We start from the raw sequence: 21664 nt of genomic DNA, 5'->3' as shown, positions 1-21664 counted from the left end.
AAATACTTTTGAATTTATTAAAGAAAAACATACGCTGGGGTCACAATTTCCCCCGCTTGGTCATCCGAAGGTTAATAGTTGAAAAACAGGCTTCGAATATCACTGAGAGACAAGATTAGAAAAACCAATATTAAGCTAACTTTCCACTTGAGACAAAATCTCGAGATTAGTCACAAGGTGTTGTCCATTTGAGATCATTTGCGGTCTCAAGATTGGCAAAGATCGGAGCGGAAGGCTTTCAGATTCTTCGTGAATTTCCGTTCGGCCTGCACTGAATTGTCTACACTCTACACCATTTGCGAACATACTGAACATATACAGGGTGTTTCATTGGAAAGTAACATACGTCAACTGTAGAAAGAGGATGCTTAGGCTGTCTCAAAAATATCATACTTAACTTACTTCATTAATAACAAAGATACTGGATGTTGTATCTATTTTGCCTTTGTATTATTCGGTTCACAACTTTTTAACCACACTGTATATTCATTTTGGCATGCAAATAGTATTTAAGGTGTACAATCAACCCATGTATTTACAATTGTAAAAAATCCAGGTCTGGATTAAAAAATATTTAAAAAATGTTCCGACCCAAAAACAACACCCTGTATATTAAATTTTTTTAAATTGAATTTTGCATTTGAAAAGATTATGAAAAACTAAATCTAGTGGTGTACTATGAATATTAGGCAAAATGATTTTTCTAGTAAAATTTTGAATTTGAATTCTGAAAATATGTGAATTGCGAGAGCTCTAAGTAGAAAAAAAAATTAAAATGCGACCTAATTTTAATTAATACCATTATTAAATATAAATTGGTAAAATGTTAACATAGTGTTTTTCTATTATGTGTGACAAATAGTTTATAGCAAATATTCATCTTTTATCTAAGTTATAGCAGATAAGAAAGCATATTTTTCTGTTTTTTTTTATTTTTATGATAGTTTGTTGATAAAAATTATGTATTTTTTGAGGACTCTTTATTATTTATTCATTAATTAAATGTAAATATTTGTTATGCATTATTTGTAGCCGTAATAAAAAAACACTGAAATGTTAATGCTAAAAGTCACATTTTAATTTTTTACATTTTTTGCAATTTACATAATTTCAGAATTCAAATTCAAAATTTTACCAGAAATAGTTATTTTCCTAACTAGTGCGGAAAGTGATACTTTCACGCACGAGACTGCCGTGAACGACGCAATAGCGGAGTTCGGGCAAGCAGTCGAGTGCGGGGAAGACACTTTCCGCATGAGTTAGGAACAATATTTTTTCTAGGGCCGTACGTTTGGAAAAAAGCCACAAAAAATAGAGTTATATCAATTTTTATTTAGAAGTGAAAATACACAAATTAATTCTTTGACAAGGTTGTCAAAACCAAACTGTGACCAAACTTTCAATATAATGGGTTGCCACGACGACGATATTGGTTTCCATGACGACGATTCAAAACCATTGTAATTGTCTACTGATCTGACTTTTAAATATTTTGTCAAAATCATTTTCATTAAAACATCAACACAATAAGATAAATTTGAAATAAATTAGTGAATAATATCTAAATATTAGTTTATTGCATGTATTATAATACCGGGTGTCCACTTATATTTTCCCCCATTTTAACTGCCTATAACTTCTAAACGGCTCAAGATAGAAATATGCGGTTTTCGCTGAAATGTTTTATTTTAGTAAAAGTCTTGTCTGAATGGATTAAATTTTTTATATCGCTGTCAAATACGAAAAAAAAATGGCGGATTTTTGAAAAAAACGTTGCTGACTTTTTTTTAATGGAACACCCAGTATATTTTTTTGTAAATTGAAAGAAAGGTCATTCACCTATCCAGCGATATAAAGTTTTTCAAAATCGGTTGTCAAATGACTGAGTAATTAATTTTTAAAATGAGAGGTGCAACTCTCTAACTAAGCAAATTGATATTATGTTATGTGATTTCCACATTGCATCTCTCATTTTAAAAATTAATTTCTCAGTCATTTGACAAACCGATTTTAAAAAACTTTATATCGCTAGATAGGTAAATGACCGTTTTTTCAAGTTTTTAGGTAAATGGCCATTTTTCATATCGCTTTTAAATAAAAAATGGCGGATTTTTGAAAAAAAAAACGTTGCTGACTTTTTTTATTAAAATACCCAGTATAGTTTTTTGTAACTTGAAAAAATAGTCATTTACCTATCCAGCGATATAAATTTTTTTAAAATCGGTTGTCAAATAACTGAGCAATTAATTTTTAAAATGAGAGATGAAATGTGGAAACACATAACATAATATCAATTTGCTTAGCTATGTTATTTAGGTATGTGATATCCACGTTGCACCTCTCATTTTAAAAATTAATTACTCAGTGATTTGACAACCGATTTTAAAGAACTTTATATCGCTGGATAGCTCAATAATCGTTCTTTCAATTTACAAAAAATATACTGGGTGTTCCATTAAAAAAAAGTCAACAAAGTTTTTTTTCAAAAATCCGCCATTTTTATTTTCGTAATTAAAAGCGATATAAAAAACTCAATCAATTCATACAAAACTTTTACTAAAATAAAACATTTCAGCGAAAACCGCATGTTTCTATCTTGAGCCGTTTAGAAGTTATAGGTAGTTAAAATGGGGGAAAATATAAGTGGACACCCGGTATATTATAATGCCATATTACTTACAAGGTATTTTACTTTCACGCAGGCCTTGCGGGAAAGTGCAACTTTCGGAAACGAAATGTGGGCGTGAAAGTGGCTCTTTTAGCACGGCCGTAGAAAAAAATCATTTTGCCGAGAATTCAGAGTATACCACTAATTTTCATCCTCTTTTCAAATGCAAAATCCATTTAAAAAAAATTTAATATACAGGGTGTTTTTTTGGGTCGGAATATGTTTCCAATATTTTTTAATCCGGACCTGGATTTTTTTATAATTGTAAATAAATTAATTGATAATTATAAAATTCATTCATTCTACACATTATAAAATTAGATTTAAGTCTAAAGATTAAATATACAGTGCGATTACCAAGTTTTAAGTCGTATTTCAATTTTTTTTCTACTTCAAGCTCTCGGAATTCACATAATTTCAGAATTCAAATTCAAAATTTTACCAGAAAAATCATTTTGCCGCAAATTCAAAGCATACCACTAAATTTAGTTTTTCATCCTCTTTTTAAATACAAAATGCATTTTAAAAAAATAATGTACAGGGTGTTGTTTTTGGGTCAGCATATTTTTCCAATATTTTTTTAATCCGGACCTGGATTTTTTACAATTGTAAATAAATTAATTGATTGTACACCTTAAAGAATATTTTCGTGCCAAATATAAAATAAATATACAGTGTGGTTAAAAAAATATGAACCAAATCAGAAAATGGCAAAATAGATACCTTTGATAATAGATAAATAAATAACACCCAGTATCTTTGTTATTAATGTAGTAAGACCCATTATGTATGGTATTTTTTAGACCGTCTAAGTGTCCTCTTTCTACAGTTAACGTATGTTACTTTCCCAACGAAACACCCTGTATATGCACTTTTAACCATAAACTTCGATTAACTGAAGATGAAGTCAATAGGTGAAATCAATTTTGTATTTAAAAAACGTATCACAGTATGAATTTCACATTGTCGGTAACAGAGACCGGAACCTCCATCTTCGAAGGCTGATAGGCTGACACTGAGCAATGCAGCGAGGCGAAACTGGTGAAGGCAGTGTTGTCAGATTTCTTCCAGCACGTCGCATTACTTCTCAGCTGCATAAGGAACCTCATTTTATGAATGAATTTAGTAGTCTTATACATAGATACGTACCGTTATGAACATTGGAGCACGAGCTTGAGCAGGGTTCAATTTTGATTGTAGACCTCCTGGGGTGCTTGGACAGCTAGGTGGCGTTTGTCTTCCACCTTCAAATGAAATATTCATTGATTGGCAACATTTACAGATAGGTACCTACATATTATATCAATTATGTCAAAACCATGTGCAAAAATATACAAACTTAAATTGATATAAACTATAGTAAATCTACTTAAATTACTATCAGATTATTATTTTCAATCCCAAAATTGAGTTTCATTTCAAAAATGCTAGCTTTGATTACCCTACCATTTTTTATTATTGTAGTACTGAATTAATTGATGTATACTTTTAATTTAAAAGAGTTCCAAAACAAGTGCCGTTAAAATCAATAATGCACGTGAATCATGTGAAACCCGTATATGCCTGTAAATGGGCCGCCCCCAAAATCTCAACTGTCATCAACACGCCTATCAGGGAACACAAAATTTTACGAAAACCTCCAAAAAAAATAAAGGAAGGATGAAAATTTGGAAATAGGTAGTTGAAATTGTCTATTATTATATGAGAAAAAGTTTACAATTCTACATCCCCTCCATTTTACAAAAATTGGGAAATACGGGGTGAAAAATATTTTCTCGTGAGTGAAAAAATATACGTTCAAAATAGGCCCGGAATTGGACAAAATGACTAATTCTAAGCAACTTTTGTTCTATATAGTTTTTTGACTAAGTCAATACTTTTCGAGTTATTTGCGAGTGGATATGTTCATTTTTAACAAAAAAAAAACATGTTTATGAACGGTTTTTCGCAGATAACTCAAAAAGTAAGTACTCTAGCGAAAAAATATTCTTAGTAAAAATATACCTTCAAAAAAATTGAAAAAAAAAGGTGTACGCATGAGGTATGCAGACCCAGTATAAGCAGAGTTGTAGCTAATGAAAAGTAGGTTCTTCTTCGTCAAATTCCAAATCGAATATTTCAATATGAAATAACCAAAAAACTTTTAAATTTTTCGGGGAAAACTCATTACAACTTTTTTAAAGTGTTTAAAAAAAGGTTTATTTTTGTTTTTTTTTAAATTCTTACATTAAAAATAAGTGAGTTACGCTCAAAATATTGTTGGTTCCTTTTATTTTTCGGTACAAAAATCGCGAAAATCACCCCCTAATTAGCTTCCCAAATAAAATTAATCGTAACCGCTTCTCAAGTTACTTCACTTATGTATTGTTTATAATTATCTATAAGTTACATTGGTTCAATGCTCAGTTTTGAAAACATTTTTTTTAATTTTGAAAAAAAATGGAATTGTTCATGGAATTAACTTAAAAATTATTAGTAATACCAAAAATCTTAAATAGTAATAAAATGTACGTTTTGCTTTTCTGAATATTTTTCCTGTTTTGTTTTATTGTTATACTAAAATTGATTATGCTATGGCTGTTCAAAATTTGCCTAAACTCGTGATTAGTTACTCGTTCAAGCCATTTTAACTACAGCTTTTTCAAAAATAAGCACTTTGAACCGATGAAACTTACAGATCATATAAATAATACATAAGCAAAGTAACTTGTGAAGTGGTAATGATAAACTTTATTTGTGATGCTAATTAGGGGGTGATTTTCGCGATTTTTTTACCAAAAAATAAAAGGGACCAACAATATTTTGAGCGTAACTCACTTACTTTTAATGTTACAAGTTTTTTTAAAAAACAAAAATAATCCTTTTTTTACACACTTTAAAAAAGTTGAAATGAATTGCCCCGAAAAGTGCTCCGTTTTTGGGTTATTTCACATTGAAATATTCGATTTGGAATTTTATGAAGAAAAACCTACTTTTCATTAGCTACAACTCTGCTTCTACTGGGCCTACAGACCTCAAGCGTGTGCCATTTTTTTCAGTTTTTTATAAGCTATATTTTTGTTAAAAATATTTTTTTCGCTGAAATACTTACTTTTTGAGTTATCTCCGAAAAACCGTCCAAAAACATGTTTCTATCTGTTAAAAATGAACATATTATTCACTTGCAAATAACTGGAAAAGTATTGACTTAGGCAAAAAAACTCTATAGAACAAAATTTGTTTAGAATTAGTCATTTTATCAAATTCCGGACTTATTTTGAATGTATATTTTTCACCTTCGGGAGGAGGGTATTTCCCTCTATTTTTGAAAAATGGAGGGGATGTAGAATTGTAAACTTTTTCTTATATAATAATAGACAATTTCAACTACCTATTCCCAAATTTTCATCCTTCCTTTATTTTTTGGGGTCATATTGTTCTTTGATCGGACTACTAACTTAACGGGTAACTTTGATACATCATTAATTCAATTTCTTTAATATTCTATATATTTATTGTTGTTAATATATCCGAATTGCTGTGAATATAGAGTCGTATCAAACTTGGTGCCTATGCTTTTTGGATATACCTATCAAAGTTGCGCGTGAAGTTAGGCGTGTTGAGGACAGTTGATCTTTTGGGCCGCATCCCTTGTAAATATTGCTCAACGAGTTAATTTCTAACTAATGCGAAAGTGCATTTGCCGATGACGAATGCCCTCTGATCACGCGATGTGCTGTGTATATCTTAACTTGTCTTCAAAGTAAATTTCATCACACTTGCTTAATTGTTTTGCAGAGAAGTTTTCAATATGTCGTATAAAGCAGATGTTCAACATGAACTCTTCTTCATCTTGTGGTGCCTATCCATTTCGGATGTTGTGTTGAATCACGTACGTAGATATTTAGCCAGGGAATCCTTGACATTCCTAGTCCTCATTTTCCTCCTACTTTTCCTTGCAAGATTAGTGAGGTTTTTGAAGAACATTTTTCGAAATATTCTACAGACTGTTTTGACAGACTAATAAGTGAATTTGAATATTATCCTTTTTTTCTATTTGTATATTTTTGCACAAAATCTAATGAAAAAATAAAAACTTCTCCCAAATTGTTTTAAAAATTTCTTTTAAGAGAGATATCACAACAACAAATATCTAAAGCTTTCATAAACAAACAGAACAGCAGAATTTTAAAAAATTTAAGAGAAAGGAGATAATAGAACAAGTAAAGCAGCTGATACTATAATCATCTACAAAGTGCCTGTTTTAGAATTATTTACTGAATTTGAACACCTAGAAAAAAATTATCGATAGAAAAGGAAAATATTATGTTGATTTTAGTATTAACGTAGAATTAAAATAATTTATATACCGGGTGATGAGTCGTCAAACGGACCATAGGAAACTCAAAGAAATTCTAAGCAGTTGAATTTCTTCTTACCTAATTATTTCACATCAAAAGGCATGAGAAACTATTATTTGTAGAGGACTGAAATATTTATTAAAAAAATTTTTTTAAATAATCACATTCCAAAATTTTTCAAAATTATACATATTACATTTGCCAGGTTGTTGTTGACAAACTAAGGCCACACGTAGTGCAGACTGTGTTAACGGGTTGAGTTTAATCACAATGAAGTTAGATATTAAGAGGAAACAGTAGCGATCAACAGGTAGCAAAAACGCGTTCCAAGATTGCGGCTGTATGCTGGCTGTATGCTGGCAAGAATGGCGGTATTTGACCCAATTTGAAAAATATAATATGTGGATATTACTCTGTAATTAAATACAATATTAAAAAAACGAGCCTGTACCGCCATTAAGAAGAACAAAAAAATACACTTTCTTCAAATACATTTTTTGATCCGCTGCCTAGATTTTGTGTCATTTTGGAACTACTAATTTTTTTATTTCATTAGTAGTTCCAAAACGACACAAAATCTAGGCATCGAATAAAAAAGTTTATTTGAAGAAAGTGTATTTTTTTGTTCTTCTTAATGGCGGTACAGGCTCGTTTTTTTAATATTGCATTTAATTACAGAGTAATTTCCACATATTACTATATTTTTCAAATTGGGCTCTGTACCGCCATTCTTTATTATATTACGAATACGTGTGCCAATATCTCGAAAAAATATTCAAAATTACAGCCGCAATCTTGGAACGCGTTTTCGCTACCTGTTGATCGCTACTGTTTCCTCTTAACAATATTTCCATTGCCAATATTTTTCATTTATGATTTATTGTTTAAAAAACAATAAAATTGTATATTGTATCCTTTACTTCTTGTGTGATTTTCTGCAACTCTAGATAACATTATTTTGGTCTTTATACCTTTTTGTAATTTTTTCATTACCATTTAACATACTATTACCATAAATATAACACTTGATAGAGATTCCCTTAATTCAGTCTAGTTTTACTCTGGTATAAATTCCTTACACGAATATTTAGAAAATAATGTATTGCTTTCAATAAATGATGAGATGCATTATGACAAAATTATTAGTCTATGTGAAGACGAATATTTTTTGGAACATTTTTTGTACATATTTAATTCTACGTTAATATTCATTGTATCAAAATAAATGTATATGATTGAAAAATATTAAATTGTTACATGATGTATGAGGTAAAGACTTTAAGCATTAAGAGCTACATTGTAAGAAATTAAAACAGTGATTTACATGATAATGTTTTTAATGCAGTTCTTCTGCGTTATTCACCTTTAAAAGGACACTCTGATCAAAAAATATCCAATTTTAACCGTCAAGTTGATACAAGATTTATTTGAAAAATTGAGCTCGCGCGCGTAACTGCATTCAAAATCGCCAGTTGCTTAAAGTGGTTTTTCTGAGAGAATCCTGGGAGGAGTGGCAACTTTTGTGCATTTTTTTGGGGTCCCAAAATTGAGATTCTCGGCAGATGCAAATCTCTCTGATTTTAATTCTCAAAGAGAACACACGTATTGTTCTCCTCTGTTAGTGATAACCACTAGCATTGTTTATATAGGGATAGTTGGTCAGCCCAATAGGAAAATTTGTTTGATTCAAATTGAGACAGTCACCAGATGTCCCCACAATTTCTGTCAGGGTCGCAACGTCAAAATGCATAGACACCAAGTTGGATACGATCCTATTCATAACACCCCAACTCGCATACATATTAAGAAAAATAAATATTTATGGAAGAATATATTTAGAAATTGAATTAATGATGTCATGTTATGTCATATATATAATGTATAGTAGCATGACATCATTAATTCAATTTCTAAATACAGGGTGTCCCGAAAAGATTGGTCATAAATTATACCACAGATTCTAGGGTCAAAAATAGATTGATTTAACCTCACTTACCTATATACAATAGTACACACAAAAAAAGTTACAACCCTTTGAAGTTACAAAATGAAAATCGATTTTTTTTCATATATCGAAAACTCTTAGACATTTTTTATTGAAAATGAACATGGCAGCATCATCTTAAAAAAAAATTAAAGTAAAATTTGTGCACCCCATTAAAATTTTATGGTGGTTTTGTTCCCTTAAACCCCCCCAAACTTTTGTGTACGTTCCAAAAAAATTATTATCGTGGCACAATTAGTTAAACACAATGATTTTAAAACTTTTTTGCCTCTTAGTCCTTTTTCGATAAGCCAGTGTTTATATTTTGAATGTGATATTTTGAATATTTGTCGAATCCACTACATATTTGTATATGGTAAAGTACGATTATACACTATTATACAGTCCTGTTAATAATCTGAAAATTTATTTATAATTTACATTTTTAGGTATATTTTGAAAAAGAAGCCACATCTCGATAAAAAGTGACTTATCAAAAAAAGACTAAGAGGCAAAAAAGTTTTAAAAATACTGGGTTTAACTAATGGTACCATAAAAATAGCTTAATTGTAACGTGCACAAACATTTGGGGGGTTAAAAGGAACCCCAAAAAATTTTTATGTAAACATATTATAAAAGAAGCAGCATCTCGATAAAAACTGGCTTATCGAAAAAATACCAAGAGGCAAAATAGTTTTAAAAATGGTGTGGTTAACTAATGGTACCACAATAATGAATTAGTTGAAACGTAGACAAAAGTTGGGGGGGGGTTTAAGGGAACAAAACCCCCATAAAATTTTTATAGGGCGGACAAATTTCACTATAATTTTGTTTTAAGATGTTCCTGCCATAAGAATGAAACACGTCCATTTTTAATAAAAAATCTCTAATAGTTTTCGATATATTGAAAAAAATCGATTTTTATTTTGTAACTTCAAAGGGCTTTTGTAACTTTTTTTATGAGCACATTTGTACTAAGATAAGTTAGGTTCAATCGAACTTTTTTTGACACCAGAATGTGTGGTATAATTTAGGACCAATCTTTTCGGGACACCCTGTATACTCTTCTATATATTTATTTTTTTTAATATGTATGCGAGTTGGGGTGTTATGAATAGGATCGTATCCAACTTGGTGTCTATGCATTTTGACGTTACGACTTTGACAGAAATTGTGGGGACATCTGGTGACTGTCTCAATTTGAATCAAACATATTTACCTATTGGGCTGACCAACTAAATGCCACTAGTACTACGTGATGAAACGTACCGGGAACCTCTCTGATACCGCCTCTCTTATTGAACAGACGCTGTTTTCTCTCTCTCTCTCTCTCTCTCTCTCTCTCTTACCTTTTTGTTCTAGTATAGAGTATATAGACGTGCTTTTTCGGTCTCTTTTAGTGAACGATTTCTCAAAAAGGAACAGTACAGTGAAAAAATATCGTTAATCCCTTATGAACAAGAACTACTATCCACAAAAGAATCTAACAAGAATCCATTAAAGATAATTGAACCTCGTACGAGAAACAACCGCGATGAATAATCATCATCATCACACATCCAAATTTGTCCACTGTCGGACATGGCCTCCTAAAGATGTTTCCACCCTTCTCTGTCCTGTGCAGCTGAAATCCAGTTTGTCGCTATTATTTTAATGGCGTCCGACCATCTGGTCTTCCATCTGGTTCCACGACTTTGCTTGTCTGCCCTTGGCCGCCACTCTAAAATCTTGTTTGTCCATCTGTTGTGTCTCTCTCTTGCGACGTGTCCTGACCATTTCCACTTCAACATCGTAATGCGTTTTATGATGTCTTCCACTCCAGTTCTTCGCCGTATCTCATAATTTCGTATTCTTTAGGTGCTTTTGGTGCTTTAGTCAATGTCAGTGTTTCAGCTCCATAAGTGAGCACCGGAAGTACGCACTGGTTAAATGCTTTTCTTTTTAGCTTTATTGGGATGTTTTCCTTGAACACGTCTCTTAGTTTGCCATAAGCTGCCCATTCTAGGAATACTGTATGAATACCGCGAATGACAACCTGCTATGCGGTAACCGAAACCTACTTATCTGAATATGTACGAGTGTATGTAACAGTGATATTGGTAAGCCCTGTTATAAACTTCTTCTTCTTCTTATATTAGGGCTCTTGACCTGTTCTTAACCGATTTTAAGCTTGTATTTGTAGCTGTGATGTTGACTGCCAGCTATCTCGCCACCTTTTAAAGGGTCTCCACTCCACATGCTGATTCCACTCTCGTCTTCTCTGTCTTCCCCACCGTACTATGTCTTGTGTGTTACATAGTGTTGATCTGATATAGTTATGTTATAAACTTGATATAGGTATTCTATAACATTCTGCTAAAGGCATGGCGACACCAGAAGTAATATTATTCAACCTCTTGCACAATGATGCAAAGATCAACAAGCAGACAGATTGATAGGTTGATTGAACGACATTGGAGTCGACAAAAGAGATTCTCAAATTATAGAAGCTACCTATTGCATTCACACATTAATCATAAAGACCATTGGTAATAGGCCAAGGCCCATTGAAATACGAGATGTCAGACAGGGTTTTGTGCTTTCACCGATACTGTTTAACGTCTACTCGGAGCTGATAGCTAAGAAGGTATCAGGCTAAACAAACAAAGAGTAAGTAACATCCACTATGTAGATGACACTGTTTTAATTTAATGACTGATTCGGACCATCATACTCTCCAGATACTGTTAAATAATAGGGTCACTGAGGATTGTGATAAAATTGGGATGAAGATAAATACTGCGAAAAACAAAGTTATGAAAATATCAAAGAACAAAAATTTACCCCTTCCAATATTATGTGAACCACCAACAGCTTGAATACGTAAACTAATCAATACAAATATCTTGGCTGCTGGTTTAACAATCAACTTGAGTATAAACAAGAAGTAAGAGCGCGAATAGAGGTAATCTGACAAGGCTTTATCATAGACATCGTTTTCTGCATTGCTATGTATGGTCAATACTTTTGTATGAAACATAGGCCTGGACGCTCAATATACCGCTGATGAATAAGTTAGAAGCCTTTGAACTCTGGCTTTATAGGAGAATCTTTAAAATACCTTGGACAACCTACACCAATGAAAATGTACTGAGGAGAATAGGTACCTATAAATAGGAAGCTGCTAAAGCTCATCAAAGTTAGAAAAGTTAGCTACCTGGGACACATAATGAGAAACAAAAAGTACCGCCTTGTGCAACTGATCATCCAGGGGACGATTGAAGGAAAACGGGGTGCCGGTATGCGCCAGAGTTCTTGACTTAAGAATATCACTGGACCAGCCAATATCTAGAGACATAAACATGCATTGACATTGCCCAGACATAACACACAATTGTTTAAAAGGAGTTTTTCCTATATAGGTCTGGATCTCGCGTATGAATAAAAAGTTGATTAATAGCAAGCTGAAAATTTGTTAATAGCTTAAGAGTGTCTAGTCGGACAAACTTTGATATATGGGAACACTGGAACAGGGGAGGTTTTAATTGTGGAACAGAACATGTTAAAAATTTGGAACGGTCAGACCACGAAAACGGCACATGTATTTTGTTCGACAGAACAGACTTAAACTCTCCGAACAGAGATTAAACGCTCATGCAAAAATCAGACTGCTATTTATCACCAAATGGACGTTTAAATGAGTGGAACATGTAGAATATGTCAAATGACAGGAATTATGACAGGTGATAAATAGCAGTCTGATTTTTGCATGAGAGTTTAATCTCTGTTCGGAAAGTTTAAGTCTATTCTGTCGGACAAAATAAATGTGCCGTTTTTGTGGTCTGACCGTTCCAAATTTTTAACCTGTTCCATAATTAAAACTGCCCCTGTTCCAGTGTTCCCATATATCAAAGTTTATCCGACTAGACACCCTTAAGCTATTAACAAATTTTCAGCAATCAACTTTTTTTTCTTACGCGGTATCCAAACCTAATAACATTGCTTGCTGTGTCAATTATTTACCCTTCGATCATCGGCAATTATCCACAAACAAACTTAAAAGGGCACTATTCGACCATTACTTTTCTACACAATCTTAGTTTTGTCATGGTGAATACTCTTGCATTTTATTTGTAATATTTGGTACTTTATAGTGTAAGTTGTAAAGTGTTAAATAATCTAAATTTGTTTATGTTTTTATAGTGATACCTATTTTTGTAATTTTAATCTTCAAGCTTTTTTCTGTACATCATTTACAACTTTTAGGGGTTAGGTGGAAGAGCAGACGTATGTTGACTACCTACTAAAGCTTATAGTCTAAGAGCTGGGAGCGGATTTTGTGCGTGATAAGTAATATGGAAAAACTATACGGGGATATGTTGAATTAGTTGTGTACATGACTTTCATCAACGGCCGGAAACCAGAGTTGGGGCCGAGGGTAGTTAAAAGGGGTCAAATTCGCGGATTTTATTTTTTTTTTATGACTCTCATGATCGAGATAGTGCACCAAAATTTGGGAATAAGTAGGTCATGACGTACCTAAGTAAAATCTCTAGGGGCCCAACGCTGCGTGGCCGACAAAGGGGCGGGGGTAGGGGTGAATATAAAAAATATAAGGGGTTTTTTGCGACGTTCGGTATTGAGTTAGTGCACCAAAATTTGAGTATAAGTAGACCATGACATAAATAATTAAAATCCCCAGAGCCGGAAACCAGAGTCGGGAAGGAAGGTAGTTATAAGGGGTCAAAGTTCCGTTTTTTATTATTTTTTTTGTGACGCTCATGATCGAGATAGCGCGCCAAAATTTGGGAATAAGTAGGTCATGACGTAACTAAGTAAAATCTCCAGGAGTGGAACGCTGCGTGGCCGACAAAGGGGTAGGGCAGGGGTGAATATAAAAAAATGTAAGGGGTTTTTTGCGACGTTCGTGATTGAGATAGTGCACCAAAATTTGGGAATTAGTAGACCATGACATAACTAAGTAATACCCCCAGAGGTAGAAACCAGAGTGGCGGACGAGGGTAGTTATAAGGGGTAAAAGTCGCGGTTTTATTATTTTTTTTGTGGCGCTCATGATGGAGCTAGTGCACCAAAATTTGGGAGTAAGTAGGTTATGACGTTACTAAGTAAAATCTAAGTAAAAAAAAACAAACGAAGGAGTAGGAATAGGGATCACAGGTCCTAATATTAGGATATCCGCAGCCCTTGGAAATGCTCCACCAATATTTCAAGCAGAACTATTAGCAATAGAGTTCTGTGCTCAAGAGTGCCTAAGGAAAGGCCTCAACTCAGCAAGAATATTTATTGCATCTGATAGTCAGGCTGCTTTGAAGGCTCTGAAGTCCACAACTTACGAGTCAAAAATAGCCTGGAATTGCAAACAATCCCTTAAACAACTGGCAAGTCGCAACAAACTAACGTTGCTATGGGTGCCAGGGCATAAAGGAATTGTCGGAAATGAGATTGCCGATAGTCTCGCAAAAGAAGGAGCTTGTACTCCTTTCATCGGACCTGAACCATTTTGTGGCATACCAAAAAGCCGCATAATGGAAGAAGTTCGAAAATATGAAAAGGAACTCAGTGCAGCCTACTGGAAAAATGTTCCAGGCCAAAGACAGGCAAAAAGGTTATTACGACCCTCTGCCCGGTACGCGAAATTACTCTTAGAGCTTCAGAAATCTGATCTCAGAGTAATCACAGGAATTCTCACTGGACACTGCTCACTCAGATATCATCTCTGTAAAATGGGCATACTGGACAGTGGGACATGTAGATTCTGCGATGAGGCAGATGAGACGTCAGAACATATTATCTGCAATTGCAGAGTAATTGTTCGGCAACGCCATAAATATCTGGAACAGGTATTCCTTGATCTTGATCAGATTACAAACCTAGCTCCAAAACGGATAATGGACTTTCTTAGAAGCCTAGACCTTTTGGACTAAAATATAGATGTAGGGTATACACAAAAGATCTTATAGGTCGCAGTGTAGTAAGGTCAACTGGGCCAATCGACCCCTTTTGCAATCTACAATCTACAAGTAAAATCTTCAGGGGCGGAACGCTGCTTGGGGTACAAAGGGGTGGTAGGCAGGGGTGAGTATAAAAATATTTGGGTTTTTTTTGCCGTTCGTGATCGAGATAGTGCACCAAAATTTGGGAATAAGTAGATCATGACATTACTAAGTAAAATCTCCAGGGGCAGAACACTGCGTGGCGGACAAATGTTGTGCCGGGTCACAAAAAAATAATACACACTGCAACTTTGACCCCTTAAAACTACCCTCATCCCCAACTCTGGTTTCCGGCTCTGGGGCTTTTACTTAGCTAAGTCATGGTCTACCTATTCCCAAATTTCGGTGCACTATCTCAATCTAGCACGTCGCAAAAAACCTCTTATATTTTTTTATATTCACACCTACCCCCACCCCTTTATCAGCCACGCAGCATTCCACCCCTGGAGGTTGTACTTAGTTACCTCATGACCTACTTATTCCCAAATTTTGGTGCACTATCTCGATCATGAGCGTCACAAAAAAAAATAATGAAAACGGCGAATTTGACCCCTTATAACTACCCTCATGCCCAACTCTGGTTTATGGCTCTGAGCATTTTACTTAGTTATGTCATGTTCTACTTATTCCCAAATTTTGGTGTACTCCCTCAATCACGAACGTCGCAAAAAAACTCCTTATATTTTTTCTATTCACCCCTGCCCCACCCCTTTGTCGGCCACGCAGCGTGCCACCCCTAGAGATTTTACTTAGTTACGTCATGACCTACTTATTCCCAAATCTTGGTGCACTCTCTCGATCATGAGCGTCACAAAAAAAAATAATAAAAAAGGCGAATTTGACCCCTTATACCTCATCCCCAACTCTGGTTTCCGGCTCTGGGGATTTTACTTAGTAATGTCATGATCTGCTTATTCCCAAATTTTGGTCCAATATCTCAATCACGAACGTCGCAAAAAACCCTTTATATTTTTAATATTCACCCCTACCCCCACCCTTTTGTCGGCCACGCAGCGTTGAGCCCCTAGAGATTTCACTTAGGTACGTCATGACCTACTTATTCCCAAATTTTGGTGCACTATAAGCGTCATAAAAAAAATAATAAAATCCGCGACTTTGACCCCTTATAACTAACCTCGGCCCCAACTCTGGTTTCCGGCCGTTGGTGAAAGTCATGTACACAACTAATTCAACATATCCCCGTATAGTTTTTCCATATTACTTATCACGCACAAAATCCGCTTCTATCTCTCCGACTATTATTAGGTCTTTGTAAAAATGTATTATTAAAAGTAACGTACGTACTGAATCTCGCCCCAAATTTATTTTCTGTTACTTTTGTATCTTTTTTTTGGAACATTAATAAAGACATAATAATAATAAAAATAAATATAAAAATAAAAATGTATACCATTTTTATTCATTCAGTTGCGGTGCGAAACCAAAACTGTCTTAATTTTTACTCAGATCAGAGAGTGCAGCCAGCACTCTTATCGACGATTTCACCTCTTGTTAGAGGTTCATCAGAGACTGCATAGGCTGCATTTCTCTGGCCCAGGTAAAAATCTTCGACATATCCATCTCCCACCGCAACTGACGAGATGGTAGTAGGTGCGTAGACCATCTCGTCAGTTGCGGTGGGAGATGGATATGTCGAAGATTTTTACCTGGGCCAGAGAAATGCAGCCTATGCAGTCTCTGATGAACCTCTAACAAGAGGTGAAATCGTCGATAAGAGTGCTGGCTGCACTCTCTGATCTGAGTAAAAATTAAGACAGTTTTGGTTTCGCACCGCAACTGAATGAATAAAAATGGTATACATTTTTATTTTTATATTAGTATTACTCCTATAGAGTAACTAGGTCCATTTTCCGTTGGAACTTTACCACGCTGCAGACGGGGGTTGTGAATTGCATAGTGTAGAATTCCTTCCCTTTAGTCTTCACTGCAGCATCCATTTGGCTTGCATATTGTAGAAGCCTTGGAGGTTGTCACCAGGAAATGGGCCAATAAAGTTTTTCAATTAAAAATCTTTTAAAAATATTTAATTTACAAATGTTTTTATTAGGTTGAAAAACTTAGTCTTTTATTAATAAAGACCTTCCAGATTTAGCCATACTGCTCACACTCCCTCTAAGAAGAAAATTGACTCACCCCAGTTATCTACGGTATCAAAAGGATTGAGCTCTGGTGGGACTCTTTCCTTGTTATCGAGCCCTAGGTGACTTGGTATGCAGGTGTATCTCACAAAAATTTTCGTACACTTCTGGCCGCCGCGAGTAGTACAATTTTCTGCATGGTCTTATAAAGATGTTCATTCAGACCCAGCTTTTTGATGCTTTCGAGGAGGGTCTTCGGAATGACTCCAGTAGTAGACATAATAATCGGTATTGTTTGGGTACTTTGCATTCTCCATTGTCTCCGTATTTGAATTTCCAGATCTCTGTACTTGGCGATCTTTTCAGTAAATTTGCTACGTAGATTATTGTTGTTAGGTATTGCCACATCAATTAGTGTTGTTTGTTAAGATCAAGAAGAAGATAAGATCGCCTCAAGAAGAAGATATAGATAGTGTCTCTATATATAGCATTAATACCTCTCCTAATTCATTTGAACCACACCTATACAGTTCTAATAACCTTAGTAAATTCGAATATGTACATGCTTTAATCGTACACATGTAACAAAAAGAAAATTTACTTTAAGAACCGAAAAAACGTATGATATATTTTATAACACGATTATTAATTTCTTACAATGCACAACCACGACACCAAGTACCTGCAAAAGTATTGTTAAAAGCTGGAGACGTGCTAGGTAAACTAGGCGACAGAGATGCAGGACTACACGAAGAGGGCTCCCATCTCGAACCTGGTAGCAAATGATTCGGCCCTTTGGCGTCCCTCTCGTAATCCGACATCTCGCTCTCCGATGTAGGCTCCCACTTTCCAGACTTGTTAGCCGACAGAAACTGTTTGGGTTTAAACTGGGGGGAGGGGTAGTGGTTGTTAGTACTGGAGTTGGTTTTTTCGTGATAGACGGGCATCTCTATGTCTCTGGTTCTTCTGGGCGGTTCTATGATGGTCTTCTTGGGAGTGGGGACTACTCCTCCTTGCTTACCTTCGCCGGGAAGAACGATGCCGAACTCGTAGCCAAAATCGTATTTGAAGTAGATAAGGCCTGTGTCGGGGTCTACGTGCTTCGTTCCTGGATAAATATAGAATTGGATTACCATGCAGTAATGGTCCTTTTACCTACCATGCAATAAGGGTCTTTCTACCAAACGAACTACTTACGGCTTTCGATCATTATTATTCTCTGCTTTTTTGTTTGTTAGATAAATCGAAAAATGTTAAAAACATGCATGAATGTATAATAAAAAATATCACATTTTTTATCCATTAAAAATCGAGCTTAATAAAAAAAATAAAAATCGGTACCGTAAATCGTTACTCATTTGTAGCGTACGTAAATAAAAAGTTTACTAAATTTCATCGGAAATATCTAGGGTACGACCAAAACTCCATTAATCTCTTTAGAACACACTAATAATATCTGTCATTGGCTGTGCAGAGTGCAACTCATGCTACATTGGCCAGACCAGCCGTTCTTTTAGGTCGTCTAACATCTCACAAAAACGATATTAGAATTTCCAACCCTCTTGCCCAATGGCCAACATGCCATTTCAACGAAACACCTAATCGACTTCACAAAGGTCAAAATGAGGACTGAGATTGATCATTTGCGTCAGATATATCACTTTCATTATACACAATAAATAAGAACAAAATCATATCTCATGTTCAGGTCTATACACCCCAAACATTTATAGACCACATGGTTTGACTATGACTGTTAATAAAGTAACAATTGCTCACTCTTCCATTTTTATAACCCAGTGGTGCACCTAGAATTTTCCTCTGGGGGGAGTTGGCTTGTTCACCGAATTTTTTTTGTATTGTTTGTGAATTGTGAAAGACAAGTTACATTTTCCTACTATTCTTTATACATATATTTTTTATATGCCCTGGGAGGGGTTATAACCCCCAAAGCCCTCCCCCTGGGTGCGCCACTATTATAACCGTATTTTAACGTTATTTTCAGTATTTCATAATTGTCTCCCTACCATTTACTATATTGTTTCTTTATGATTGAATAATAAAAAAACCACTTCGGCTAAAACATGTGGCTATTCGATACATAAAATCTCAACGAAGGGTGTAATATTAAAATGTAATAATTGTAATTAAGGGGGTAGGTGCAAACTTTCGCGCAATGTGTTTTAAATGCATTCATTTTTTTTGAATTCTGAGAAATCTAATAAGTAGTTTTGAAAAATTTATATTACATTATTAGCGAGGGCCGAAATTCCCTTAGATTAACCAAAAAGTTTCTGAAAAGATGAGATATTTGAAAATAAAAATCACACTAACTTTTCTCTCTTTTTTTTCATCCCTGTAATTTATTAAAATAAACATTATAAAAGTATTCAGGAACTTTCGGCCCTCGGTAGTAATGCAAGATTTCATTTTGAGTTAAAATTTTTCAAAAATATTTAATAGTTTTCTCAAGATTCGAAAAAAATGAATGCATTTAAACACATTGGCGCGAAATTTTGCGCTTACGCCCTTAAAATACAAATATTTTACTCACATTTTAACCTTGGATAAAAAATGTGAAAATGTAAATAAATAAATATTATCAATTACTATGGATGAATAACAAGCAATTTTGTATTTATTTTTCACTTGCCAATATATTTATGATCTAATGGAAAATAAAAAAAACTAGGATCTTTTTATATTGACTTACTGTATATTATTTGCGAATATTACGGGAATATAACATTAAATTAAATTGATTGAACTAAAACATTTTCGATTAAAATAGAAACCAACCTTAGAAGGCAGCCAACAACATTATCTAAATTAGAACATGCAACGTGGATGTTTTAGGAGCAACTGACGATTGACAAATAAAAAGAAGTCTATTTGGATCTTAAGAATTAAAAAAAGGGACTAATTTTGTCCCAATTAGATTTCAAACAAGCTTACCGTTCTATGATAAGCATTCGTCAATACCAGGCCCTGAAAGTACTTGGAATTCAGGAAAAGATGATCAGACATGAAGTTCAGATGAAGCTTAACAGAGAAATTTGAAGTTAATCTTCCGATGACCAACCTTTTTTTGTTACACGGATGACCAACGGGGGTAAAAAATGACCCCAGGCCAAAATGACCTGGAATGAATGTTTTCAGCATTTAAATCTTCATCTAACAATACATCCTCGTTTTCTGATACTATTTCATCTTATATATCATCATAAAAATCGCTAGCAGTAATAATTTCCTGTAACTAAGCCTCAGTAAGATATTTGCGGGCCATATCTTATATGTACACAAAATACTAAGAAACTATAATAATATACGCCAGGAAATAATAATAATGACTAACTGTAGCAGACAGGAATGTCATGATTCGTACATAACAGGCACCACAGTCTAAAAATAGATTTTAATAACGCGCAGTGTAAAACTACTTGGAATTCCACTAAATAGACGGTATTTTACTAAACATCAACTTCAGAATATATTTTTTATTCGTAAAATATAGGGATTTTTATATTTCAAAATATGGGGATATCTAGAATGATATTAAAGTCAAATAAAAAAAAAATAGTGAGATAAAAATTGAAAATACTTTTGAATTTACTAAAGAAAAACATACGCTGGGGTCCAAATTTATCCCCCTTGGTCATCCGAAGGTTAAAAGAGGATTAACGCAGGGAGATCCCTGCTCCACAGTATTCTTCAATTTCTTGTTGGAGGAAATATTGAGAGAGAGTAAAATACGAACAAAAGGTACGATTTGTTACAAAAGAAGCCAGGTTCAGGCCTTTGCGGACGATGTAGGGTTAATGGCAAGAACTAAAAGGGAACTGCTGAGGATATTCAAACGCTTTGAATTGAAGACTAAGCAGTATGGGCTAAGTATTAATGAGCAAAAAACGAAGTATATGGAAATGGGGCAGACCACATATGAAGACAAACACAACTGAAGATTATCACATACAACGAAAGTAAAGAGTATTGCTTTAAAAAGGTGACAGAGTTTGAGTATCTAGAAGTAGGTAACTCTAACAAGTAGAGGGGAAGAAAGCTAAGAAATTAAGAAGAAGAAGGAAGATTGTTGGAGCCATACACAAACTACTAAGAGCAAAAAACATCTCCAGAGAGACAAAATTGAGACTATACCGAACAATGATTCAATCAACAGCCCTTTACGAAAGCGAGGTATGGGTTATGAACAAAAATCAAGAAAATATGCTGAACATCTGGGAGCGAAGTGTCCTAAGGAAGATATTCAGGTTAGTAAAATACGATGAAGACGTTTGGAGGAGACGAACAAATGCAGAGATCAAAGAGCTGTACCGGAAACCAGAAATTAGGCAGATTGTAAGAACAAAGAGACTTAGTTGGTTAGGTCATCTTGCAAGAATGGCTGACGGAAGATGGGCAAAAGACTCGCTGCTGATAGGGGAAGGAAGGAAGAGAAGAGGACGACCACTGAATAACTGTCATTTGCCTGACTGGGCCACTGTCTCAAACAAGGTACTTGTTTGCTTATCTTCCTGAACTATATGGAGTTACACAAAATGATGTACGCATAAATAATAGGC

General features: G+C 34.4%; 1 protein-coding gene across 8 annotated transcripts in view; it reads right to left on the bottom strand.

Annotated features, from left to right (window-relative positions):
- LOC114338523 (titin) overlaps positions 1 to 21664 on the bottom strand; it is a 751244-nt gene that overhangs the window by 89405 nt on the left and 640175 nt on the right. For 6 of the 8 annotated variants that reach the window (XM_050662823.1, XM_050662824.1, XM_050662827.1 and 3 more), the window contains 2 exons: positions 17767 to 18192; positions 3818 to 3912 (listed from right to left, as the gene is read on the bottom strand). In XM_050662823.1, coding sequence (XP_050518780.1) covers positions 3818 to 3912; positions 17767 to 18192 — 521 coding nt within the window. The remainder of the gene's footprint in view (positions 1 to 3817; positions 3913 to 17766; positions 18193 to 21664) is intronic. The other 2 variants (XM_050662825.1, XM_050662826.1) reach the window with 2 other exon arrangements.

Source organism: Diabrotica virgifera, chromosome 9 (assembly GCF_917563875.1).
Source record: "Diabrotica virgifera virgifera chromosome 9, PGI_DIABVI_V3a".
NCBI lineage: Eukaryota > Metazoa > Arthropoda > Insecta > Coleoptera > Chrysomelidae > Diabrotica > Diabrotica virgifera.
The sequence above is the reverse complement of the archived record's forward strand: the minus strand, read 5'-3'. Positions and strand labels throughout refer to the sequence as shown.